Source organism: Chroicocephalus ridibundus, chromosome 2, assembly GCF_963924245.1.
Source record: "Chroicocephalus ridibundus chromosome 2, bChrRid1.1, whole genome shotgun sequence".
Classification (NCBI taxonomy): domain Eukaryota; kingdom Metazoa; phylum Chordata; class Aves; order Charadriiformes; family Laridae; genus Chroicocephalus; species Chroicocephalus ridibundus.
The window spans coordinates 19588888-19615866 of NC_086285.1; the positions used below are offsets into that span (position 1 = coordinate 19588888).

General features: G+C 43.5%; 1 protein-coding gene across 6 annotated transcripts in view; it reads left to right on the forward strand.

Moving 5' to 3' along the window:
• The first annotated feature begins 6078 nt into the window (after positions 1-6078).
• Positions 6079-26979, forward strand: part of ARHGAP21 (Rho GTPase activating protein 21) — a 126528-nt gene continuing 105627 nt past the window's right edge. Inside the window, exons 1-2 of one of the 6 annotated variants that reach the window (XM_063324643.1) lie at positions 6079-6217; positions 7578-7894. In XM_063324643.1, coding sequence (XP_063180713.1) covers positions 7808-7894 — 87 coding nt within the window. In that variant the 5' untranslated portion in view covers positions 6079-6217; positions 7578-7807. Of the gene's footprint in view, positions 6218-6242; positions 6387-6628; positions 6641-6766; positions 6784-7252; positions 7272-7405; positions 7895-26979 lie in introns of those variants that run through there. The other 5 variants (XM_063324644.1, XM_063324642.1, XM_063324646.1 and 2 more) reach the window with 5 other exon arrangements.

Sequence of the window (26979 nt, forward strand, 5' to 3'; positions counted from 1 at the left end):
ACATCGGTAGCCTCACATAAACTCCTCCAGGTCCAGCTCAGGGAGACTACACACAGGCACGCACAGGAGCATGAATAAGTACCAAGTTAGACTGCAAATTCGCAAGACATCAGAAACTTTTCAACACCTCTGGTTTGGACACATTTCTCATGAAAGAATAACCCACCTCACTACTTGGTCATCCTTGCTTTGAGGGAATATGAAATACCGTGAGCCTCTTACCCAAACACAGCTTCCTCTCTGTTTGGTGATGGATCAGGGATGCTGGCCAGGAGGAACAGTCATCTCGCTCTCAACTCCTGGCTTCTCTTTGTGCCTCGGACATTGTCACCCAGGCTGCATGAGAGGCAGCAGCCGGACAGAGACAGTTCTCCCTTCACACCTCAGCTTTGTTATCTGAGACTACACCAAAGACTGGAAGATGCATCAGCCGGTACATTGGTTTTCACAGGGTAGCTAGCTGGTTCCCAAAAGTAGACAGCTGCCAGAAGCCAAATGGCTCCTTTCTCCCTAAAATCCAACAGGATAAGAACTAGATGCCCAAAAGTCCAGCCAAGCTATAACGTCACTCTCTGTTGGTACCCTCAAACCCACAAAGTATTTTGAGAGCATGCAGTTCATTGCCTCCTCTTCCAAACCTGGGGTTTTAGTCTGTGCACAGACATACTCCTGCGTCATTGTGGTCACGTCACATCTCCTCTTTGCAAAGGTGTTGCAGGCATATGTATGTGCGCGCACAAACACACACACACAGACACAGACACACACACCGTCTGTGCCTCTAAGGAGAACCACGCAGAGCCTAGACTAAAAAAAAGAATAAAATCTCTTTCAGGTAGCACTTCCAGTTTCCTGCCTCAGAGAAAGCTGACCCAAAACCACGATGCCTGGCAAATGACCTCTCCCTCCATCTACCACCATCGTGCCACAGCTGGTATGGGAGGAGATGGCCTGATCATTTCTACACACATTTTAGGTCAGGACACCAGGGCTATTACTCACCCTGTTGGATAAGTTCTGCGGTCTCATGCTGCTACCGGAAAGATGCTGAGGTATCCTCAAAGCAGTGGATGGGGGAGTTGTCCTGACACAGGATAGGAAATGAGCCCAGGGAAGTCAGTTCCTGGTAGCTCCTGTGTAGAAGGGGCAGTCGTCTTCCCGTGGACATCTCTACTCAATGGCCACAATCTCAGGACATGGGTCCTGAGAGAATAGCCAGAAATATTCTTTCACAGCTTCACTGAGCACACCCAGTAGTGATCTTCACCTCAGGGTCCTGGACCTGCCATGCATTTATGCAACGTCACACTTCAGCTGTCTCATTGCTTCAAGTCATTTACAGTTATGCCAAGAGGAAGGATCACAGGGGAAGGCAAGAGGCTGCATTGCCCATCAGACTGGTTAGCTTAGTGCTGGAGGATATTTTGAGGACATACAAGTCACTAGTGTCACGCTTCCAGTCTAACAGAGAATCCCTTTCTCTCCCACTCACTTGTATTCAGCAAGTGATGCTGGCTCTGGTCTGCTTTGATGCCCAAGCTCTCACAGGAGGCTTTGTTCCCCTTTCTTCAAACCCAACACTTGCCCGCAGGCTTGCCCTGTACCTGCTCTGCACATCTCGTTATCCATGGGCACTGCTGGCACTCAGCCTCCTATCTCAGATTGGAGCCTCTGCCATACATGTTTTCCATGCCTTCAATACATTCTTCTTTTTGTAGTATATCCATTTTCTTTTGATTTTATCCACCTGGACTTTGCTCCAAATGGTTAATCCTTCTCTGGATGTCTGAATTATAGTCCTCTTATGTCCTGTCTCATTTCTTGTGCCTTGATGGTCACCTCTTGCAAGGTCTGCTACTTTCTGTTGCTGCCTCTCTGTTCATAGGACCTTAGGATGTCCCTGGTCCTAAGCTGGCCACTGTTCCAGCTCATAGCTGACACCTTAACGCTCTCAAGATGCACACCCCACCACACATCTTAAGCATCCTCCTTGGCTTTCTAGTAGGCAAATGCCTCTTTTTCACCACGACTTTAGATAAGCAGAGATTTTCCCTGAGGGATAAGTCCCGCAGAATACTGTATGCGCTTAAAATGGTGTTACTTCTAGGGGATATTGCCTAGCACCTGTGACTGGTGAAGACAGGATGATGGAAGCTTCAGGATGCCAAAATCCTCTCTTACTCTGGACCCAGTGGCAGGTCTGGCTGCAATTCTCTTTGGCAGTGCTCTGGAGCACTTGAGAAGCACCAGCATGGGGCCCAAGTGAGGTAGGTGTGATCTCCTGTGAATAGAAGATTGAAATAAAAGAAAGGAGACACTTTGGCCAGAGTTCAGTGTGTACATGGGAGCCAAGACATAGGCATAGCAGCAATGACATTTATTTCTGTTGCCAGAGTGTAGGTGATAGCAGAGTCCGTAGAGTGAGGGGGGAATATTGTCGTACAGTTACCAAGAAAACAGCCATCACCAGGGATGCCTAGGATGAATAATGTACTAGTGCTGGACAGGAAACAGATGCCTATATCATGACTGAATCACAGGAATCTCAATGCAGAAATCTGTAAAGCAAATACAGTTGCTTACAACAGTCCTATTACTATGTAGGTCTAGTCATGATTTCATGTTTTTTACATGTCTAGGAAGGAAGGGACTGTCTACTAGCTGCAGTTATCTTGGAAATATCAATTAATGAAAAATGTGTGTGTCATCCACTTCTTGATCTCCCATTCTGGGGAGAATCTAATGACCCGTTCTCACATGAAGCACCTGTCAAGATCCTCAGCAGCGGGGAAGCTGTTAGACTGATGCCAATCGGTGTTCTGGCCATGTACTGAAAAGCCTGTAGCCAAGGTGCTCACAGCGGTGCTCGCAAACGCTTTCAGGGACATACTAGCATTCATTACCTCCAAAACAGAGGAGATTGCAGAGGTGTCCGTGTTCAGCCTGAACCTCTCAAAGCAGGCCCTGACCACAAGATCTAAGCAGATGGGATCTATGGTAGAAAGTGTTATCAGAACGATCATTACCTCGACAGTTCTTACGAGTGACAATTCCTGAGAGCAACCATCAGTACAAACATCTACTTGCTTAGAGGCGTATCTCCTCCCACTCACTCTTCCTTTCATCCCCAAACTCAGGCCCTGTTACACTCAGACCTTTTCTTACTTAACTTTTCAGACTTTCTAGTCTGAAAAGCACAAAATACTCAAGATTCACTGCTATCTCCCACTACTGCCTATCTAATCTACCCTACCCACGTGCTCCACACTAATCTAATCTAAAAAGCCCTGTAAGAAACCTGCTCTCACTTCAACTTCTGTTTCTCTCCACTTGTGTTGTTCTCTAACCCAAAGGTAGGGCGTTTGGGACTGGCCATGCCCAAGCCTCCTCACTGCTCATGGCACATCACGTCTGACACATCACGGTGGGCTGAAGGCCCAAAAAAAGAGAAGGCCTTCAAGATGGCGAGAACAACATAACTGCTTGGGAAGTGAGTTGCTTCACAGTGGGCTGGGTGCAGGTTAGACATTTAAACCCGTGTTGTACATGTGAGAGAAAGGCATGCCCCTCGGCCCTGCTAGAGGCAGAGGTTAAGGACCACGTGGGAAGGAGGCAGGTACCTAAAACATATTTAAGATAATGAATTTCAGCCCTCCACTCTACCTGGCCAAGTGAATTTTTATGTCCACAATTTAGCCTCTAGAATTTCTATATTCTTAAGATATCAACACCTTCATTCAGCAAATGATAGTTAAAGAAGACAGAGACCCATAATTGTGCCACCACGGACCCAGCTGAACAGGCAGAACAGAAGGACTGCGCACACCACAGCCCCTGGACTGCAGCGCAGGCTGAACTCTGCTACCTCAGCAACTTAAATTCAGCTGCTAGACTTTGCACTGAAGTGGCAGAGATGCGCTCAAAGATGTCTGCACTTGCTCTCCTGTGGGGATGATACTCTTTAGCAAGGAGTGATAATAAACAGTAGGATGGTGCTAACACTTTAAGCTGCTGCAGCTGTCTGCTAAGTGAATATGTGTCAACACCTTCAGACTGGAAGGTGAGAAAGTGAAATTATAGCTTCCAGTTACCCTAATTCTGCTTTTGTAACCTCTTTTATTAAATCACTTTCAAGGGTGGTTAAGGGACTCTGAGGTTTTGTTATGTACCTGAGATAACGAGCATGTTCCTGAAAGCTTGCCTTTCTTTAAGTTGCCAATCTTTAAGTTTTTTTGTTGTAACTATGACACCATATTTAGAATGAAAAATTACAGCAGCATAGCCTTATACATGAAAGTCATAAAAACACCCCAGCGTCTCAAACAAAAACATCTGCCACCAAAAAAATAGAACACTGTGATTAAGAGGAAGAAAATGAAATACACAGATTAATAAAGATTTGCTGAAGTAAATATTCTTTTGATAATTACACAAATATAACCTTCTCAGAGTTAATAACAAGATCTGTTTCCTCAGCCTAGCTATGAAGTAATTTGTGATTCTAGGATCACATTTTCCTCTGTGATATTTTCATCTCCCTATTATAGTTTGAAAGCTAAAGCTAGAGAAATTGATTTGCCATGTAAGAAAAGTAAAAATGGAAGATTTGTCACTGTACCGATGTAGCTGTGCTGGTATAAATAGAGACTTGATAGATACTAAATGATCACTCTGAGTCTACTTGTGGTTTAATCTCTCTGAGACATTCTCTAAACCTGACAGCTTTCTACATGGATGTTAGTTATGATGCTAATTTAGATTTGGAGTTGGTACTGTGGCTCCTAAAGAAAAAGTGAGTACTACAAATACACAGAACTGATTTTATATAAATCATGGATTTCTGATGATGTTCTGCAGATTGACATGATGACTACAATGCGGAGAGTATTATGCAGCCAAGCACACAGCTACACTTCTTCGTTCTGCTTGGTAACAGCTTCTAAACAAGAAAAGTGTCCTGACTGTTGCCCTTCTCCACTCTTCAAAAATCTCAAGTGATTTTAATTCAGGTCTTTTCAACTTTTTGATAACTCTGGACTATAACAGTTTGCTCAGGGGCTGGGTGGCAAATAAATCTTTAAATGTTGTATGACAGTGAGAAACAATGAGGGAGCTGGACAGAACCATCCTGCAGATTGCCAGCAGCACAGCAGTATGCTTATTTAAAATACATATATATAATCTCTGGTCCAGTTCAGATTCAGCCACAAAGTAGTCTCTAACATCAGAAATTTATGAGGAACTCAAATTCTTCAGAAAATACTACAGGTTTTTAACTGTACGTACATCCAATGAAATCCATGTCAGCACACAGAATAGTAGGCAAGCACCTGAAATGAGGGCGATGGGCCTAAAGTTGTGACACCCTTTTAAGCACGGCCTTGGTTGACAAGAATCAGCATTTGGACCTTGAGACCTTTACTCCAGCTACTGGATGTAAGCTTTTTCCTTGGTTCTCCAGATGCCAACGCTCACGCCTGCTGCCCATGCCAGTTGCTGATGGACAACCAGCCCAGTCACCCCTTTTCAGAGGTCACTTCAGAGGAGTATAGTAAAAAAAACACAACCCAAAACGTTATTGTTTTGAGAGCACAAGCAAGACACGATCTTTCATTTCACACAAGACCTTTACTATTTCTTACAAACACTTTGTTTTCCTTCGTTCCCTTTCACAGAGACCTTCTCCAGCCTCTACACGGAAAATTACCATCCAGAAAAGGAAAAAAAATCAAGTCGCAGACCCCGATACTGATAGATGAATTAAAGAAAATGTTTACATTTACTACCTCCGCAGAGACAACAAAACCAAGCTCCCCCCAGCCTGGAGGCCGAGAGGCGGCGGCAGGACTTCAGCCAGGCCCCGTCCCAGAGCACCCCGGGGGGCGGCCGCGACCGCCGCCGTCCCGCCGGGGGAACCCTCAGGAAGCCGGGTGCAGGTCAGAGCTGGCGGTAGACGCCCTGGATCCCGAGTTAGGGCGGAAAACCTAATATGATTCCTGTGTGAATCCCCCCTGAAAACGCTCGGCGCGGGGGGGGGGGGGGGGGGGGGGGGGGGGGGAGAGAACGTCGCCGCCGCCTGCCGCCTCAGGGCGGGCGGGGGGCGGAGGGCGGTGGCGGGGTGCGGGCCCGGCGGGGCTCTGCTCTCCCCGACCGCAGGGCGGGTGTCCTGGAAGGCAGCCGGGAGCCAGTTCCTGCCCTCGCGGTGTCGTCTGAGGAGGTGGGTGGATTTTTTGGAGGGAACAGTAACCGCCGGCCTGGAGGCGGGGGAAGGGGACGGCGACGGGCTCCTCGCCGGCCCCAACAGCGGAGGCAGCGGGAGCCGCCAGCGGCGGGCGCGCCTCGTCGCCGCCGCGGGGCTGAGGGGCCGGAGCCCCGCGGGCCGACGAGTAAGAGGGGGGCCAGCGGGGGAGTCGGCCCGTCGCCGGGTCGCGCTACCGGCCGGGGCTCGGCGGCCTGGGGACGGTTGCCGCCCCTGCTCCTGTCAGGGCGGGGTCCGCCGTGAAGCGCTGGGGCGGACGCAGGGCCTTTCCGGGGGTGGGGGGGGGGGGAAGTGGGGGCCGTGCTTGGGCGTGGAGGCCACGGGCTATGAGGTGTCGCGCCGGCCCGGGGAGAGATCGCAATCTCTAGCGCGGAGGAGGCGGTTACTCCGTGCAAAGTCCCGTGCCTTCGGGAGGGCGCTGGCTGAAGCTCCTGGGCCCGCCCGCGGCTCCCCCTCAAGCTGGGCTGGGGCCGGAGCCCAGCGAGCGCCCCCGCCCGCGACGGCGGGGCGAGGCCGGTGCCCAGGTGGCCGGGGGCGGGCGGCGGGCGCAGCTGGCGCGGCGCGATGGCCCCCAGCACCGAGACGCCCTAATTGGCGGCGGCGGAGCTGGCAGCGGGGGGGCAGGGCTGGCCTGCAGCGGCCGCCGGCTGCCGCTGTCGGGGCGAAACGGCGCGTCTGTGCGGAGGGAGGCGTGAGGGGCGGCGGGCGGGGCGCGGTGGTCTGATCGCGGACGGCTCCGGCGACGTAGACGCGGGGCGGGGGGAGGGGGTCGCCTGCGAGCGGGGAAGGCTCGCCCGGGAGACAAAAGGCGAGCGGTAGGCTCGGCCTCACCGCCCTTTTGTTGCCATCTCCTAACCGGAGTTTGTGCGTTCCCCACCGCCCCCCCCCCGCCCGTTACGGCCGGGGCGAGGACCACGGGCAGGCGGCGGCTTCCGCCCGGCCCGGTGAACGAGCGGCCCCCCGGCTGCCTGCCCCGTCCTCCACCAGTTGATCAAAGTTCAGCCGGGCCGAGGTGAGGAGCCACCGGCCTGTCGCTCCCCGCCCTGCTCTCTGCGGCCCGGGGCAGCGCTCCTCCGTCCCCGCTCCCTCCCGCGGCACGAACGCCCGTGTGTGTATAGCGAAGTAGGAGGGAGTGGGCGCCTCCCTCCGCCTGCCCTCTCCTCCCCGCGGCTGGGGCTCTGGATAGGAGGAGCCGGAGGAAGAGGAAGATGACGAGCGGGTGCAATTAGCCTAACAAGGGACGGGTGGCGGAGGAGGCGGCGGCGGCGGCCCCGCGCCGAGGACTGACACATCTGCTCTCTCTCTCCCCCCCTTCCAGCCATGAAGGCAGAAGCCGGGGAGCGCTGCTGAAGCCCAGGGCCGTCCCGCCGCTCTCCCCTATGGCAGCTGCGTGAAGGGGCCGAGCCCCCCTCCCCCGGTGGCGGGGCTGGCCTCCTCGCCTCGGGTGTGCGCGAGTGGCTCCGGCACTGCTTCCCCCCTCCTCTCCCTTCCCTTCCCCGATGCGGGCTCCAGAGGATTTGCCCGTCCTTTGTAACCGGGAATGAAATAATGGCGACCCGGTGGGCAGCGGGGCCACCCGGCGGAGATGGAGACAACGAGCCCCCCCCGGGCGGTGGCGACGGCGCCGGCGGCCAGGTAAGGAGCGGCGGGAGCGGGCGGGACTCGGGCTGCGCGTACGCGGGCGGCGAGCGGGGCCGGGCGGCCGCCTCCCGCCGCGGGGAACGGCTTGGCTGGAGCGGGCTTCATGGCCGCCCCCTCTCTCCCTCCCTTTCCTCCCTCCCTCTCTCTTCCTGCCCGCCCGCCCCGGAGTAGGACGCTGGGAGCGGTGCGGGCGTGCGGCTCCCCGGCAGCCGGAGGGGAGGCTGCCGCCCCGGCCCAGGGCTCCCTTCGCAGGCGGGGCGTCGCTCCCGGGTCGGGAGCCGGGGGGCGCCTCCGCTGCCTCACGGGCCGGGCGTCGGCTCCGCTTCCCGCCCCGCGGAGCGGCCGCCGTCCTCATCCCTCGAGGCGGGGGTTTCCGTGGGGTCCGCCCCCCCCTCCCCCCCCCTGCCATCCCAGCCCCGCGGTCCGCTGGCGGCGTGTCCCCACGCTCAGCTTCTCTGCCTCGTCACCGAGAGACGGGAGCGCTTCGCTGGGCGGCACAGGGGTACGGCTTCGTCCTCCCCCGCGTCACGCTCAAACTGGTGCTTTTTAATAGAAATACGGGCCTGGCCTCTGCCTCCTTGTAGCCAGTACTTGCCCCCCTCCCGTCTGTACGCAGTGGCTTATATTAAACATTTCTCTCTATGCCATTTGTTGCTGGAATGGGTCGTCTGTGTGTTTAGTTTAAAAACTTCATAGCATGCCCTATGGTGGCACCATTGCATGTTCAGACTCGCAGCACACGAGTTCTTAACGCAGAACTGTGTCTGATGCTTCCTTCTGTGCTCCCTATTAATAGTAGTAAATGTCTACGACACAACTGTAACCTCAGATCCAACAAAATATGTATAACAGTTTCAATGGAGTTGTTGTAAGATCTGTCTTAAACTTTATTTACAAAGACAAACTTGTTTTTGTATTTCTCAAAGTTAGGGCATATTGTGTCGAAGACTGTCTTAAACCTGTTTAGGGCTGTGAAAGGGTTGCTTTCATATAGATGTTTCCCTTTTGTTTGCTGAAATTGAAATACAGTAGAGTGATTTCAAACCTACAGAAAGTGTGGGTGGTGGGGTTTTTTTATATCTTCTTAGATTTTTTTTTTTAAGACACCAAGTTTTAGTTTACTGCTGTCCTCAATTCACCCTTTTGCCTTGGTTTCAAAGTTGCACATATGGTATTGTAATATTTTCCTTCCTGCCATCACCTCAATTAAGAAATTCACAGTCTCTTAAAGCAGGTGGGTTAGGTGAGGACAAAATGTGAGCCTTAAGTAAGAAAACAGAAGACGTTAAGATTTAAGACTTCGTGATTAACTGTGATTCTTAATTTGCATGTAGATCTAATCATGCATTATTCTTGCTGATGTCCTTAAAAACGTAACTGAAAACAAGGCCATTTTTGCATAATGTGTCCTTTAATACTGTTCAAATAGTGTGGGAAGAGGGGGGAAAACCACATTTCTAGGTGTAAAAATGAAAATCTGCTTTTTAACTCTATCATATTGAGACTGCTGGTCTTTTGGCACTGACACTTGTCATAATCCACCTATCCCTACTGTGGTAAGCCCTAACAAGGCCTGTGGCACTTTTGGAGCTCATCATGTTAAAGGTGCCTAATTGGGGACTACTAATAGGTATGGAATTGCAAAATAGACTGCTCTGCCTGTTGTTTTGCCTCATACCTTGCAGTTAAAATGTAACTGCTAGAAAACATGCACTTACACTGATGATTGCCTTAATCACAGCAGGCCTGACATAATCTTTGTTTGAACATAGATGGCTCTCATGAATGCCTAATCAAGGTTGCAGTGCTTTCTCATTTACTTTAGTACATGTATTGCTGTGTGGCTTAAAGTTCAATTTATTTTCTTATCACTTCATAGATTGGTGTAAAATGCCAAGAGTGAGTGAGGATTTGTGACTTGGGGTCTGTTGTCTCAGTTCATTTGATTGAGCGGTTACTGTGTGTACAGTGCTTGATGCGCTACATGTGAACAAATTTCTTTAACTGACATCTTACTTTATTGAACAGTACGATCCACTTTTCTGTTGAAAAAATCAGAAAACATCTTTAATGAAACACAATTACTATAAAAAAGGAATTTTAAGTTTGAAAAAAAAAGTTGCTGCAGTTGCAGTGTTCTACAGTGTGCTAATACTGACAAGCAAGTCATTAGCAATTTTGTGACATGATTTATGTTTTTGGGACACTGTATCCCATATGGTGTTTGCATTGTAATGCAGTATTAACTCATCTACATGTAATGTTTAGCTGTAGACCTATATATGCACAGCAGGTTGTCACAAGGAAGACTCCAAGCATAGCCCATGTTCATCACAGGCAAGGAAGTTGCAACAGAAATTAGGATTTTCAGCCAGTTAAAGATTTTTTAAATGTATAGCTATAATCATCAGGGCTTGATGAAAGACTGGAAAACTTTTCCTCTGGATTCAGGATCAGTAGTCAGACAAAGAAAGGGAATGTCTGACTGAGAAGCTAGCGCTTCTGTGTATCTTTGCATACAGAGGTGGGAGAATTGAGGACATACGATTGGACTCCTTTAGGTAATGCATGTGTTAGTTGATAACTGTTTTTTGTTTTGGATGCCTGTCTGCTCTGGCATTGTGTTCCATTTGGTCATGCCTAGCCATGATTTCTATTTTTATTTTTGCCTTTTTTCTTTTTGACACTGTACCTGGTGGTCTTTCTCACTTCAGAGCCTCTTCACTGAAATGATTGTTGAGAACAAAGCTCGCTCATTCAGGCTCGAAGGCTCCCATCTGAACATACAGCGCCTGTTCAAAGGGACAGATCACGTATTCTGTGCTCTTGGGGGAGTTGGCAGAGAGGGCCAGGGACTCTCAGGGCTGTTTGCCATTCTGTTTGAAATCTGACACACGTTTGCAAATGGGTGCAAGAACTGCTGAGCTTATGTTCATAAGGACAGATAAGCGAGAGCGTGTTCTTTCTGCCTTTTAGATTAATAAGCATATACTATCTCTGTTTCGTCAGGTTGTAGTAGTGTTTTGCTGTAGTGATTAAGCCCTGCTGACAGTACAAGCAGTACTACTTCAGTCACAACATCCCAGTCCAGATTTGAGGCTGGAACTGACTTATTCGCTGGTGTAAACTTAATCTCCCTTCCTCTGCCTAGAAAGGCACAAGAAGTGATTTTTTTTTTTTTTTTTTTGCTTTTCTATTCCTTTTGTGTTTGCCTTAAAAGAATTGCTCAACCTGTTTGTGGTATAGCTTTCTGTTAAACTGTATTAAAATAACATTCAAAATGTTATATGTAGGATGAAAAAATATTAACCACAGCATGTGTGGCTTTAAAAGTCAAACTTCTATTGTGAGCAATAAAACATTTATTGTAAACAACAGTTTATGAATACTAAAAATACTTTATCAAATAATTTCATTAAGAGTGTTTGATATTTTTCTGTTGGAACTCACTAGAGCATACATTTATTGCAAATTTCTAGAACTTTACTGCAAATGTGTGTTAAGAGTGTGGGGTTTTGGTTCTGTGGGATTTTTTTTTTTTCTTAGCAGCTGAGTTGTTTAGAGATTCCTGAGAGTTTCTGTATTTGGCAATAATTAAGAAATACATTCCCAAAGACTTCTGCAAAAGAAAAGTCAGAGGTTATTTAGTACTTGCTTTGTAACCAAAAATACTAAATTTCAGAAAGGGGGAGAAAACCCCACAGTATTTTCACTCCAGCACCTTGTAAGAGAGAGCGCAATTGCGTAAACTGAAGAGAAGCCTGTGCTGGAAGGGTCAGGAACCAGAGAAGGGCAATGGTGATACTAAAAATAGAAAATGATTGGCATTCTCCCTAACAATAATTAATAGATTGTTTACTATTTTAACAACCCGGTTGGGATGACATTGGTAAACTTTGAGTGGTGACTCGCAGGTGTTATGTCTCTATAATATAGGAGCACAAGCACTGAATGGCTGTATTTTGATCCTGCATTTCAATCTTTACGTAATTATGCCTGTAAACATGTAAACTGTTCTGGAACTCTATTGTTGGGTATCAGTGCTTTTTCTATGCCTGATGCTTAGAGGACGTAGGGGTTAACCACAATGTTAAAAATCAGAATTAGAGAAATGCATTTGTAAGTTGTTTTTTTTTTTTCCTTTGTCAAATAATACACAGTACCAAAACTAGTTGTTAGAAGTATATATTACTTACGGTGATAGAGAATTCTGCACAAACCTTGCATCAAGGGAGAATAAATTCAATATAAATACCAGTGTTATCAGGAGTAGTGGTTGCAACTATTCAAAAAGTTTGAGTCAAATCCTGTTTAATCATGCAGGCTTAACACTGACTTCTGCTCTCATTTATGTCGGAGTAAGCCTAAGATAATTTGACAGAATGTGGACTGCTTCCATGAGGAAGTATTACGTATCTGATAAAAGACAATATAAAGCAGTGAATAGTTCCTTCAAGAAAAGGAAGTTATCTGCCTTTAAATGTAGCTGCATGTGATGGTTTTTAAGTGACTTTTTGCTTCCCAAAAATATACCTTTGTTGATTGTACCACTTTAATAATAGTCTGAAAAAATGCAATTTTTGCAAGAGAAACCTGATGGAGTGAGGAGTATCTTGAACTGTGTCAGTACAAAATAAGTGCATTTATTGCATACAGTATATGCATTATAAGAGTGAACTTTAGTGAACATCAAAGCACTGAGTTGACTTTTCCTTGTATAAGCTATTTTTAATGATTTCTGTTATTAAAATGTGAAAATAACTTATCTGTTACTTCATATGTATTATTTTTTGTCTGTTGTATTTACTTGCTTACACAAAAAACAATTGAGGGAACAGTTGGGGAAGAGAAGGTATTTCATCTTATGCACTGTATACGTTTGTGTTCTTGTCCCACTTGAATGTATGAAAACATCTTCCTGTAGGGTGGATGACCAAATCATAGAATGGTTTGGGTTGGAAGGGACCTTAAAGATCATCTAGTTCCAACCCCCCTGCCATGGGCAGGGACACTTCCTGCTAGACCAGGCTGCTCAAAGCCCCATCCAGCCTGGCCTTGAACACTTCCAGGGAAGAAGCATCCACAACTTCTCAGGGCAATCTGTTCTAGTGCCTCACTACCCTCATAGTGAAGAATTTCTTTCTGATACCTAATCTAAATCTACCCTTTTCTAGTTTGACACCATTATCCCTTGTCTTATCGCTACATGCCCTTGTAAAAAGTCCCTCTCCAGTTTTCCTGTAGGCCGCCTTCGGATACTGGAAGGTTGCTGTAAGGTCTCTCTGGAGCCTTCTTCAGGCTGAACAACCCCAACTCTCTCTCAGCATGTCGTTGGAGGAGAGATGATCCAGCCCTGTGATCATCTTCATGCCCCTCCTCCGGACCCTCTCCGTCAGGTCCATGTTGTTCCTGTGCTGAGGATGCCAGAGCTGGACACAGTACTCCAGGTGGGGTCTCACCAGAGCAGAGTAGAGGGGGAGAATCACCTCCCTCGATCTGCTGGCCATGCTGCTTTTGATATAGCCCAGGATGTGGTTGGCTTTCTGGGCTGTAAACATGTTGCTGACTTGTAGCTCAGCAGAACAGTATGGGCTCTGAAAAGAGTAAAAGCTGGTCATCTTTTAAAAAATTTTTGTGAATACAGAGATATGTTGCTGTGTAGATGACGATTAGAATATAAACATGCAACCTGTGAGCCTTATTAAAGGAAAAACTTTCTGTATCTCTTCCTAAGGAAGTCTCTGTAGCAGCGTTAGACTAGCCTGTTAGGAATATATACTGCTGGTGTAGCTGGTGGTTTTTTTTTTTTTTCTCTGATAATAACTGGGAGAAAAATTAAGGTTTTCTAGCATTTGGAGGTTCTGCATTATTCTTCCTTGCAGTTGTTTGTATATTAAATTGCATAGGATAGGAAGCAGATATTAAAAAAAATATAGGAAATGATGTTAAATGAAAACAGATTTATTTCCTGTTGTTAACAGGGGTCATTGTTTTTAAAAAGCACAAGTTAGCCCTAGTATAAATGGTGAGGCTTCTGAATTGGTGTTGAGAGTCTGAATTGACAGCACTCCAGAAGTCAGTCTGATGGGCTGTTAGGTATAACTCCAAGGTTGTAGAAGGCGTCAGGGCCTATGATCTCATCAGATCCTTGAATTCAGGGCCTTACTACAGAGGAAGCGTTTGTCTGCCTACCATAATAGGCGAGAGATACATATATATATATATACACACACACTAAATAATATGTTGTACCAAGCATGGTAGATAAACAGTGGATGAGGCTTATGCTGTCAGGTGAGACTGATGGATGAATGGGGATAATCCAGTCACACTGTGCTTGTTTGTTATACAGAATGTAGATTAATGTAAATACTGTGCATTTCTCCTTGACCAAATCTTGTCTTTTTTAATAAAGTTCAAGTCTTGTCTTTTTTAATATTTTTGCAAAGACACTTCTGTGGTATTTTTTCCCCACCATCTATTAATAGGTACATACAGTAGAAGTGCAGCTGATGGGTGGGAACAGCGACATCAAACGGGCTTTGACTGTGTTCATATCAGAGGCTCCACACATTTTGTAAACCTGAAAGTGCCCAGTTGTACAGTTGCAAGGTGGAATAAGCTGCTGTATATACATGGTTTTTAAATACTTAAAGGTTATTTAATGGAGAGGCTTCCTCTGTTGTGTTCTTCTTTTTGCTATTTTTTTTAAACCAGAGTGAAATGCATTCGTCCTTTACTCCAATTACATAGGAACTCTAGCTATTGCCTGAATTGTTTATCATCTTTCTTTAGTAATGGTGAAACAATTTTCTGAATTTACTGTTTTATCATTGCTGTTAGATTTGAAGAGTACTCTTCTGGGGAGATGATACTAGAGTTTAGAGATTGGATCACTTTGTAATAGGAAAGTAAAAACTAGGCACAGCTATATGCTTTGTTCTCTGAATCTCTTTATTTGTATTGAGGGGCTAGAACTACTCCATCTCTCTCAACTGTTACCGTTTTGTATGTCATCAGCGAATTGTGTTCTGCAGGAAATGTTGCTGCTTTATATTTTCTGTTCTTGATTTTTGCATTGAAAAACTTGTAGTTCAGAAAGTATTTATGAGTGAAGCATTGGGAGCTGTTGCTGCAGCGCTCTCAACAGCAAGATGTTTGAGAGAGCCAGATACAAATCGTGTTAGTAAATGTTTGGCTATGGGCATGAGAGATTCTGTGCGGGCATTTGGGGAAAAATAAAAACAGCTGTTTAGGTTTTGACCCTGGCTTGCAACCATGAGCATACACCTTTGGGAGTGTAGGTAGTAGGCTTATTTTTGTTCTAAATTCCTTTATTTCCATTTGCCAGCAGCTGCTGCTTTGCTGAGAGAAAATGAGGTGCCTCCTTAGAGGCCACGGCTAATTACAGATTGGCTGTTGGTGGAGGGGTGCACTTTGAGATAGACATTTTCTTTTATGTGTGTGTCATTTGCATAATGTGTTAGGACACACAGTATGGACTGCATTAAGCATTAGCAAATACACTGTAGGGAATAAGCTTGCACTGGCATCACTGAACTGGCTGGGTGACATAATCTTCCTTATTTTAAATTCTGAGTTTTGTGCTTTTTTTTTGCTTGGAGGGCCAGGGAGGAGAAACCAAATAGAAAGCTTTACATTTTATTGCGAGAGATTTTTAAACACTTTTGAGTAACAGTTGCAGTTGGTACAAATCAGTTGAAAACAGAAACCTGAGCTTGTTTCTGAAGTAATGTGGTCTTTCTTTTGTTGTTTTGTTTTTGTTTTTTTTCCTAATAGAAATGGTAGCGTGCCCTCCTACTTATATCTGTTTATACTTATTTGTATACTTTAACAGTGTACTATTTCTTACTGAAATTTAATTACAAATCACCCACCCTTTGAAAGACTGTATTTTATCCTTTTCTATTTTAATTTTTCATCTAACTATACAAGACTTTTTATGTTACACAGTTGTTGAGAACATAAGAGAATGAACACTCAAGTACTAAAAAAAGTGCTAAAAAAATCCCCAAAGCTTCTTAGACTGCCTTAATGTTAGTGTTGAATATATAGATGTTCTGTACTTCAAATATTTGTGTACTTTTTTTATTCTAAGTGTGAGGGCAGAAAAGGCTAAAATAAAAATATTTTTTTGTGACGTGATTTAACACTTTGTGGTGAAGAGGTGTCTTGGGTACTACCTGTTCTGACCATGGTATGAGCTAAAAGAGAGTCTTTAAATTCTCAGAAATGCCTTCTAGATCATTTGGCTTGTGACAGACAGACACTGTCTACTCAGTGATATGTTCATGGTATTGAGGCAAACTTCTTGATTTTGAGAACTGAGCTCAATCTGTAACTTAGGTTGCGTTTTTGTATTCGCATGGAGAGATGTCATTCAGAAACTAGTTTATGGAGCCAAAGTCACGAGGATTTCAAAACCATAAGACAGTTCCAGTTATTCTTGAGGAAGACATGATGTTTTAACTTGTCCAAGGACTGCCCTGTTGTAATGGAACATGGAAGTGGTTGATTTCCTAAGAAACTTGACTAATATTTAAATACAATTCTTTAATTAAACTTAAAGTCTATTATAGTTTAGGAATGTTTAAACTCATATGTTCTCAGTTTTACCATGTTTAAAAGGACTAGAGTTCAGTTGGTGCTTGCAGGGGTGCGCAGAACTGTCAACATTTCCTTGTAATGCAAGAATTGGAACCGAAATGTGGTGGTGTTGTTGTTTCGGCCAGTGAAAGAAGCAGCAGATCTAGAATGTGCACCTCAAGCAGGTGGCCCTTACTACCTGTAGGTTCTGACCTGTTTTTGTGAGATAAAGATCTGGTTAAGGTTATCTCTGAAAGGAATGCCACTGTTTTCGCGTAACAAGCTGTCCCATTGCACTTCATGCTTTGTTATTGTTGCTGTGCTTTTCTTCTCAGCTCTCCAATTTTGATGCAACTTTAATAGGGAGCCTGTGACTCTGGTGAAAAGTATTCCCATGTGTAGCCACAAACATTTCTTATTCATTAGTAGTTGTAAAATCTTACTTGTTCCTTCTTGCATGCATTTTAAAATTTTATTATCCTCAATCACCATGGTAAAAGGTGAGTAAGTAAACTTTTCCCAGAGTAATCAATTTTCATGGCAATTTTACAGGCCTTCTGCTCCATTCTGTGTACTTATGCTATTTTCATATGGGTCTGTCTGAATACAGTCTCACATTTTCTGTTCACTTCAGTTATTTTTTAAAAATTTGTTGAAGTTGTTTCGTAGCTGCCTATGGGGTGGAATTTGAACATGATCGCCTTGTCTTAAGGAAGGAATAATGAATGGCTTGTGTACTGCTCGTGGGGTATTGAAGTATCCCATCTTGCCAAATTAGCATTAATATGAACGTTTGAAGAGTGAAACAAGTTTACATGAATAGTCTTCAATGTTTCTCGCAATCTGTGCATCTGAATCAGATGCTGGAGTAATTCAGTAGCCATAAATAGTTTGGCAAGGTGGTGTTCTGATCCTGATGTCATGGAGGTAGTCTTACAAGCTCGTTAATTGTATCTCTTTTGTTAGCATTTTAACTTTTTAAAAAATGAGAAGTAATATTACTGCTTTTTAAAAATAACTGCATACCTGACCAAAATGGTCCTTGTAGCCGAGTTTGTGGAACAAAGGGTTTTTCTGTATGCAAGTGTTACGAAACATGACGTTGTATAATGGATGCGCGCCAATACTGGTAGCATTTCATAGCCCATGCCCTTTAGGTGTTGTTTTTCCTGACTACTTTATAGGTGGTTTTGAGTAATTTTCTCTCTGTTTGCACTGTGACTGAAAATATGATTCAGCTGTATATCTAAATAGGCCTGATAGCTTTCTGCTGTTTTCATGAATTAAATGGCAATGGAGAGGTAAAGTGCTTATTTTTCTGTCTTCCCTTTTTACAGAATTTTGCTTGATGATGTTGTTGTTCATGTTAGTGAAGATGAGTTTTCTGTGAAGAAACGTAGAAAGACCTTTTGATGTTCATCACTAGTTGATAAAAAATAAAAACTCAGGGTGCATAAATGTCAAGTAATATGTCACATATGACATACTGAGGGGTAATGATTAACTAGGAGCTCATGGGTGAGGGCTTAGAGTTGTGATAGATAACTCTAAGGATTAAACAGCAGCTTAATGTTCTGTGTTGGTCAAAAAGCAAATTGTCATCCACTTCCTAATAATTTTGAACAGTTAATGTTCTCTGTCATGCCTCAGTGTATAAATCAATAGTACACTTGGAGCTAGTGTGCCTAGGTCTAGTTCTGTTCCTTCCCCCTTCATTTTTCCCCATCTCAGAAACAATACACTAGAGCCAGAAAAGTCTCAGAGAAAGGGCGGCTATAATAATGGAATATATGGAGTTGATTCTGTACCAGAAACAAGTAAGGAAGCTAGGACTTGGCAGATTGGGAAAGAGGAAACTGTGGAGATGGAGACATGGTAGGTTTCTCCATTTCTCATGAATTTTTGTGGATCAGCGTTTTACTATCTACTCCAAGAACTTGGGCTGTCAGATGAGCATGGTGGAGTGAGAACAAGCAAAAGGAGATGGCCCTTTGCTTAAAAGATAGTTAAGCTTGTTACTCTGCACCGTGATATTTTGTGAGCTAAAAGTGTGTGAGTAAGCTGAAGGATAACCCAGATACATTTTTGGAAGGGCAGTACTTACAGAGTTACTAAATACCCTCGTAGTAGAATGAATTATGGATTTGCGAATAATTGAAGCAAGGAGGGTATTGTAGTGATGCTTGCTCTTGTGTTCTTTCCTAATTATCTGCAACTATCTGCATTTGGTCACTGTTGGAGATGGGCTAGGTGGACCTTTAATCTGACTTACAGGTGTTCTTGTATGTTACGATGCTGGTTCCATGATAACTCATCAGGATTCCTCCTGCTTTCAGGAGGATCTGTACTAAACCTGTTGAAACAAGGCAACTGTTTGCCATCAGCATCAGGAAGTGCAGTTTTTCAAATATTCAGGACTTGGACCAATTTTTGCTTCTTGAAGGCACAGGCTATAGATCAAACTTAGACTTTGTTTTTACTCGCTTTTGTGAAAATTGCTGTTAACTCTTATTGCATCATATGGGTGTAATGTTCTCCAGTTTTGATAAGCTAAATTGAAATGCACAGCTACCTGCTTTTGTATTCACCCCATCTCTTTCTCCATCCCCCCTCCCAGTTGAAGGAGAAGCAAGGTGATTGTGTGGCTTGTACGCACAACATAAATATGCTGTTGTAGTTCTCATTGCTTTTGTACTTGTTTGCAATCAGGCAAGTACTTTTTTTTTTGTCTGTTGAATTGTTTTCTGCGTTACTTCTTTTAGGGGACTGCATTACATTGCAAGACTTCATTCTTGATTCCAATTCTTGCAAATATGCATCAGCAAAACCAGTAAATCCTCAAGAGCCAGTGGAAAACTCCTTTCTACTTCTGTGGTAAATAATGCTACTGGGTTTTTTGTTTGCTGCAGTATAGTTACTCCTCTTCCAGTCACTTCAGTTCTGTGGTACCAGCTTAAGGAAAGGAAATGGCACTTTGAAGGGCTACGCAGCAAGATACACAGCTTCAAAGGCTGCTGCATGGAACTGAGTAGCGTTACAGGTAGGGAAAGAACTGGAGGGAGAAGCTCTACCTGGCAAAAAGGAACTTCTCCCTTTCACCAATCCTCAAAATCAGTTATCAAGAATGTACAAAAAAAGAAAGTAAACTTTTGCCTAAAGAACTGTGAAATGAGGTGGCCACAAAATAGTTTTGCTGAGTTGGGGTTTTTGTCTTTTGTGGGTGGGCAAACCAACAACCCACACACCCCAAAACTATTTTTAAAGCTAGATCTAAAATGTTAAAAGGCATCTGTGGCTAAGATGGTTTCTGCTCTTGTAATCAGTGATTCACGACTCTGAGAAACTAAATTCTTCAAGGTGAGTGAGTAGAGACAGTGGTAATATTAGACAGTTACTCAGCCAGGCGTGTTCAGGGTAAACAATTCTCACTGGTAACTTTGTATGTAGGGAATCATTTTTTCCTCATTTCATTTAAACTGGGGAGTTGTATAAATTTATGGAAAAAATCTTGCGTTCAGTTTAAGACTTACTTCTTGGAATTCATTGATGCCTGTTTTTCACACTATCTGGCGTGAGTTTATTTGGGAAAAAGATTCTCCCCCTCGCAACTCCCTCCACATGTTACCCTTTATCCATTTCATGGCCGGTTGTCTGTGGCTTAAATTGTGGATGATGCAACATCAGTCAGTGATGTAATGGTTGTCTGTAGGCTTCCTTGCAGCTCACAATGGGAACCTGAAGTTTGGAAACAGAATTTTATCTGTGTATTGTGTTCTGTGTCTGCTGTGAGGGAGGTGAAGCACAAACACCGCAATCGTCTCTGTCTTGTTTTGGATAGAGCCAGAAGGGTGAATCATAATGTTTTAGTGTGGGGTTTTTTTGTTTGTGGTTTTGGTTTTTTTGGGCTGGTTTTTTTTTGTTGATTTTTTTTTTTGGTGGTCTGGTGTTGTGTGGGCTTTTTTTGTTTGTTTGTGTTTGTTGGTGTGGTTTTTCTGCCCTTTTTTTTTTTTTTTTTTTTTTTAATTCAAGCCATTAATGCCACCGGATGAGTTGAGGGGAAGGTATTATGTGTGAGATTAAGAACAGGATTTGTGGGAGTGACTTGACCTTAAGTTCAGTTAATACTGTGGTCACTTCCCCCACTTAGATAATCTGGCCTGGCAGATTTCTCTTTGTTGCTTAGGACCATGAGCTTTCATTCTTTGGAAGACTCTTGTAGTCTTCCCTACTTTTGTAAGTGAGAAAGCAGGGATTACAAGAATATGTCCTCGGCTGAGTATTACTGGCCTTTTCAACCCATGAGGAGCAATGGTGGTTCTTCCTCTGTATTCTTTATCACATGGCGCAGTTGTTTTTTGAGGAACTTGTTTTTTTCCTCCTGGAGACTCTTCTTATTTGGGAAGGGAGTGGGACTAGTTGCATTTTAGAATGACTCACTACGGAAGGATCTTCCAATTAATTAAAGCCTTTCTGGGATAATTGCACATTCTTTCACAAGCCTGTTTTTTCACTGTTATGTTATTTTACATATTGCTATTACAAAATGGTAGTAGAGGCTTTACTGTTCCGTTAGGTTTTTTTTGTACTTTGAACTCCATCCTGTTCCAAGAAGTTCCATCATATTTATTGCTGAAAATGATCACAGTCCAAACTATTTTTTTTTTATTTGCAAGTGCTGATTTAGGATAGATGATTTCAGAAATCATAAAAAATACGTGTGTAGGAAGACATCTTGTGATGGCATATGTTATTAACAGGGTTTTTTTCGTAATTGAAAAAAAGAAAAAAGTATTCACAGTCTCATTTAAAATACTGAAATAGGAGGGGAAAATGACATTGTTCCTACTTCAGAAAGTAACCCGTGTTAAGTCCTTTCAGCTGAAGATTCTCATGGACTTCAGCAGGCTTTGGATCAGCAGTTCTAATAAATGAGCCTTTAAAAAAAGCCTTTAGTTCTTGCAAAAAACCAGTTGTGTGTATTCTAATACTGTTCTTTAAATAAAGCTGACTGCTTTTTGTATTATGTGCTAGAATATAAATAACTAACCTTTATCGTATATTTTCTGCAAACCTTCTTTCAGAGGAATTGGTGCCAGGTTTAAGCACAGGTAACTCTAAGCAACTAAGATTTTCTTCAAGTATTAGAGTAGAAGGCCTACAAATACAGGTTCTATTTCCTTTTATAATGCAAAACCAGATATAATATCTAAAATCTGACATGCTGTTATATATGAAGTCACAACACGAAAATATGAAGAATGTTGTAAAAACAATAGTATTTTGAAATTATTAAACACATAGTGGAAGTAGATACGTTTGTTTCGGGAACAAAAAGTTGATACTTTTCTGTTACTCCTGTTAGTCAAATTTAGCTTGTCTCTTTAAAGGAAATCTGGGAAGAATAAGAACTGCTTTTTTGAATGTCTACAACTTGAAAGAATTATAGATGCTTCTCCAAAACTAGGCAAATAAGACTTCTTGCTGTAAACGTAGTACAAATTATGAATTTATAAATTGTAAATTTAATCTAAAAAAAAAGGTATATATATTCTTGAGCGTCTTTCCGTAGTGAGTCATGGAATGAAGTATAACTACAATTCATGTAGTGTATCCTTCCAGGATTAACAAAGTCTGCCTGTTTTAAGAGAATTCTCTCTTCCTGTTTGTTTTGGGGTTAGGTTTTTTTTTTTCAACTTTATAAAACCAAGATTTTAATATTGGCAAAGTAAAGCTTATAGAAGCCTTATGTGCAAGGGGCATAGGTATCACACCTGGAAATAACAGAATGGATGGTTAATTGTACTGCTTAGGCACTCAGCTGGAAAAGTAGTAAGAATGTAATAATGCTCTATTAAGAAACACTGCTCTTAGGAGTTTTTTATTGCAATTGAATTTTAGCTGTCCTTCTGCTGTGTGATCCTTTTGCAGCTCTTTGTAGTCAGCTGTGAATTTTTGAAGGCTTTTTTCCTGCCTCCTGTTGGGCTTTGGCTAATGAGGTTGGATTAATGTGGAAACACACCTTATTAAAGAACATAGTTATAAATTTGGTAAGTAGGTTTTTGTATAGCCTGAACTTCAAGTAAGAGGTAGTCAGAAGACTGCCCACAGCGGCAAAATACAGGTATCAGCTGATATGTGATAACTAGCTGTGGTACAAAGCAAAGGCATTTCTTTGGTGTTCACATGATTTCACACAGAGCCTGGAAACCACTGCTATACCTGCTGCAGTTAGTCTTTGATATTAGATCTTTCTATGACTCCAGAGTTTCTGTTTCTGAAATCAATATCAAGGTGAATTTGTTCTTCTGTTTCCTTTTACCTTCCCTATATGTGTGTGATAATATGTTGTAATTGTAGATCCTGTAAGTGGTTGCTGAAGCCAGAAGTTTGAGAAAAGGATGATAGTTGCATGAATAACACTTTCAGTAAAATTAGATGAGAATGACAGGGACGGAATGGATTCACCTTTATGCTTACCTTTAAAGGCTTATGCACATGTTAGCCGAGAGTACTGCCGGACATGTTGGACATGAGCAATTAGGGAATGTTAGAGAATTGAGCTAGAATGTGGTGTTGTGCCAAAAAACAGTCTGAACCTGATTTGTCTGCTGCTACTGTTTGCGTAGCTGCTGCATAATGCATTCTGACCACTGAAAATAAGGCGTGGAGTTAAAAACAGCTTTCACAGTGTCAGTGAATCATTGAGGGTGAAAAGTGCTTCCAACCTCATCGTTGGAGATCACTTAGTTTGATCGGCTGGAGCAGACTGCCTAGGACTGTGTCCAGGCTGGTTTTGACTCCAAGGATGGAGTCTCAGCAGCTTCACTGGGCAGCCTGTTCCAGTGTTTGATCGTGCTTACAGTAAAAGGGTGTTTATTTAATCATAGAATTGTCTAGGTTGGAAGGGACCTTTCAGATCATTGAGTCCAGCCATCAACCGAACACTGGCAAAACCCATCACTAAACCATATCACTAAGCACGACGTCTACCCATCTTTTAAATACCTCCAGGGATGACGATTCCACCACTTCCCTGGGCAGCCTGTTCCAATGCTTGATAACCCTTTCAGTGTAAAAATATTTCCTAATATCTAGTCTGAACCTATTTCAGTTTGTGTCTGTTGCCTCTTGTCACTTCATTTTTGTCCCCACTGAGAGACTCTGGCACCTTATTCTTCACCTGTCTCCCTGCTTCTTCCATCAGGTATTTGTACACCTGGGTAAGTTTCTGCCCTGCCCCACCAGGACTCTCCAGGTTCCCTCCCTCAGCCTGGCTTAATGGAGTCCACCAGGCTGTCAGCTTTCCTTGCTGCAAGGCCACATTACTGAATCATGTTCAACCTGTTGTCCATATGGGAACCCTAGGGCCCTTTATGCAAAGCTGCTTTCCAGATGATTGTCCCAAAGCCTGTTCTGGTGCTTGGGATTATTCCTCCTCAGGTGCAGGACTTGACATTTCCCTTTGAATTTCATGAGGTTCCGGTTTGTCCATTTCTCCATCCTCTCAACATCTGCCTGAATGGTGGCATGCCCATGTGGTGTACCAACCATTTCTCCCAGTTTTGTATCATCTGCAGACTTGCTGAGGGTGTACTCTGACCGATTATCCAGGTCATCATGAAGAGGTTAGTTTTGGCCCCAATATTGACCTCTGGGGCACGCCACCAGTGGCTGGCCTGCAGCTGGACCTCTTGCTGTAGGTCATAACCCTTTGAGCCTGGCAGTTCAACTAGTTTCCAGTGGAGCTCACTGTCCATTTATCTAGCCCATACTTTAACTTGTCCATAAGGACATTATGGAAGACAGTGTCAAAAGCCCTCCTGATGTCAAGATAGACAACGTTTGCTGCTCTTCTCTCATCCACCACGCCAGCCAACTCCTTACAAACGGCTGTCAGGTTGATTAAGATGTTCTCCTCATCGTAAATCCACCTTCTTGTCCTTTGTGTGTTTGGAAGCCTTTCTTGTTGCCCTTCATGTCCCTTCCCAGATTGCAATCCAGGTGGACTTTGGCTTTCCTATACTCATTGCTGCATGCTCAGTATCTCTTCCTCCTGGATGTCGTGGGTCTTGCTTGCGATCCTTGTGTGCTTCCTTTTTACATTTGAGTTCAGTCAGAAGCTTCTTGTTCATCCATGCAGGCCACCTGCCACCTTTGCTTGACTTTTCTGTGCACTCATATGGACCATTGTTGAGCTTGGTGAGACACTGTCCCAGGTTGCCCAGAGAGGTGGTGGAGGCCCCATCCCTGGAGACATTCAAGGCCAGGCTTGATAAGGCCCTGAGCAACCTGATCTAGTTAAAGATGTCCCTGCTCACTGCAGGGGGGTTGGACTAGATGACCTTTAGAGGTCCCTTCCAACCCAACAGGTTCTATGATTCTATGATTGGAGGGGGACATCCATGAAAATCAACCAGCTGTCCTGGACCCCTCATCTCTCTAGGGCCGTCTCCAGGGATCAGCTTGGAAGAATCCCACAGAACAGTCATGTTCTTCTGAAGTCCAGGGATGTGATGCTGCTATTTGGCCCTGTTCCCTTCTCTCGGGATCCTGAACCCCACTGTTCATGGCCACTGTAGTGAAAGTTACCCCTGAACTTCACACCCCCAACAGTTCTTCCTTGTCTGTAAGTATGAGGTCCAGCAGATGTCTCTTCTTTTTTGGATCCTCAGTCACGTGTCAGGAAGTAACTTTCATCACATTCCAGAAATTTACTGGATTGCCTGTGTCCTGCTGTGATGTTAATAAAATGATTTTAAAAAATAATATTTTTATTACATACACTTTTCGTGAATACTTTCTGAATTGGTTTTGTACAAGGTAAAATAGGCACTGCCCTCACAGACTGTTGGCCAGGAACTTGTACAGAGGAATTAAATGCAAAGAAGAGGCAATTTCATTAGAGGATTCATCTGTTTCATCATAGAACAAAATTTAAATGCCAGGGTATAAAATTTGTAAGAAAACCAGTGAAAAGGATTGGTAAAGGACTGTTAAATAAAGCTGATACAACAGTTTGCATTCCTACTATTAAGTAGCTTTTAGTTACTGTTTTATGTCTGTTGCATATTCAGAATCTGGTTGAAAATAATTTGGTAAATTTTGCCATTTTCATGTCTTGCTGCAAGTTAGTGGTGTGCACGTCTTGTATCATTGTTTGACATAAAATATTCTGAGCAAGCAACTTGTGTTTTTAGTTCTTGGAATTTCTGCTATTTGATCTGAAGTTGCAGTGTGGTGATTTTAAAAAAAAAAAAAAACAACAACAACAAAAAAAAACGTTTCTCACTTGAAAGACAAGGTTAGAAAATACATAGTCCTTTTACAGACGTAGTAAAAAATGAAAACAAAGACCTCCGGAAGAGAGCCACTTCTCTAGTACCAGATATTTTTGCACAGTCCTATTACTGTCACTTATGTAATGGAGAGCTTGGCATGTGCATAGTAGCGTTTCATGACTGATAGGTCACCGTGTGCGTACTCACACTTGGGACAAGACTGGTAAAAGACATTCCTAAGATGCACTGTGAACTTACTACGACACTAAGTAAATTTGTTGTGAAGGATCACGACCTGCTGTTGACTGAAAGAAGGTTGTGGTGATACAAGGCAGACTTTCTGCTGAAATACAAGCAACTCTGAATTTAATTCATGTGACTTGCTGTTTGTTCCGTAGTCAAGCTGTAGTCTTTCAGTAGTAAACCTCCTGCTTGCTTCTTGGTTTCTGCTAGTATGTTTGGTGGGGTTTTTTTCCTGTATTCCACACATTCAGTTGTGCTTGTTTTTCTTTAATTTCTTTTTGAATGTTGGAGTTTTCAATAACTTGTTTTGTAGGATTTCTTGGCTGTAACATTAGTACTCCCCTGAGCACTGACAGAAGTCTGATACCTGATACGTCATGATTGATTCAGGACTGGCTTGTTAAAATGGTATGTTTTTCTTGAAAATGTAATTTCATTAGGTTTCACTGACAAATTAATTTCAGGCTTTGAATATAGCTCTTGCAGACTGTCTAGAACTTTTTGATGGCATTTTGTGTGGTGTGTTCCTTCACATACAGAAAATTTGTTGGCAAGTGAACAGCTTTTTAGTTTGAAGTATACTGGTTCAGGTGGATTTATGTGCTGTTTCCTGGGTTTGTGCACCTGGATTTCTGGCTTAAGTTGTTTCATTCAGTCTTTAATTATTAGGAGTTTCTTTGAGATTTCAAGTGCTAGTATTTATTTCATATTTGCTAGGAGCCTTTAAGGGTGGGATTTTTTGCCTTTTTTGTTTGTTTTGCATTGTAGCCCTGAACTTTTCAGTTAAAAGATTAAAATAGTAAAAAATCTTTGACCCTTAACTCTATCCAGCTTTTGCAGAACGGGAACCTGTTATTCAAAACATACTTTGTGTTTTGTATTCAGTCCAGAGGGAGAGTTTTTATCATGATAAATATTACAAATTCGATCATTCATGTTCTATTAAGTTCT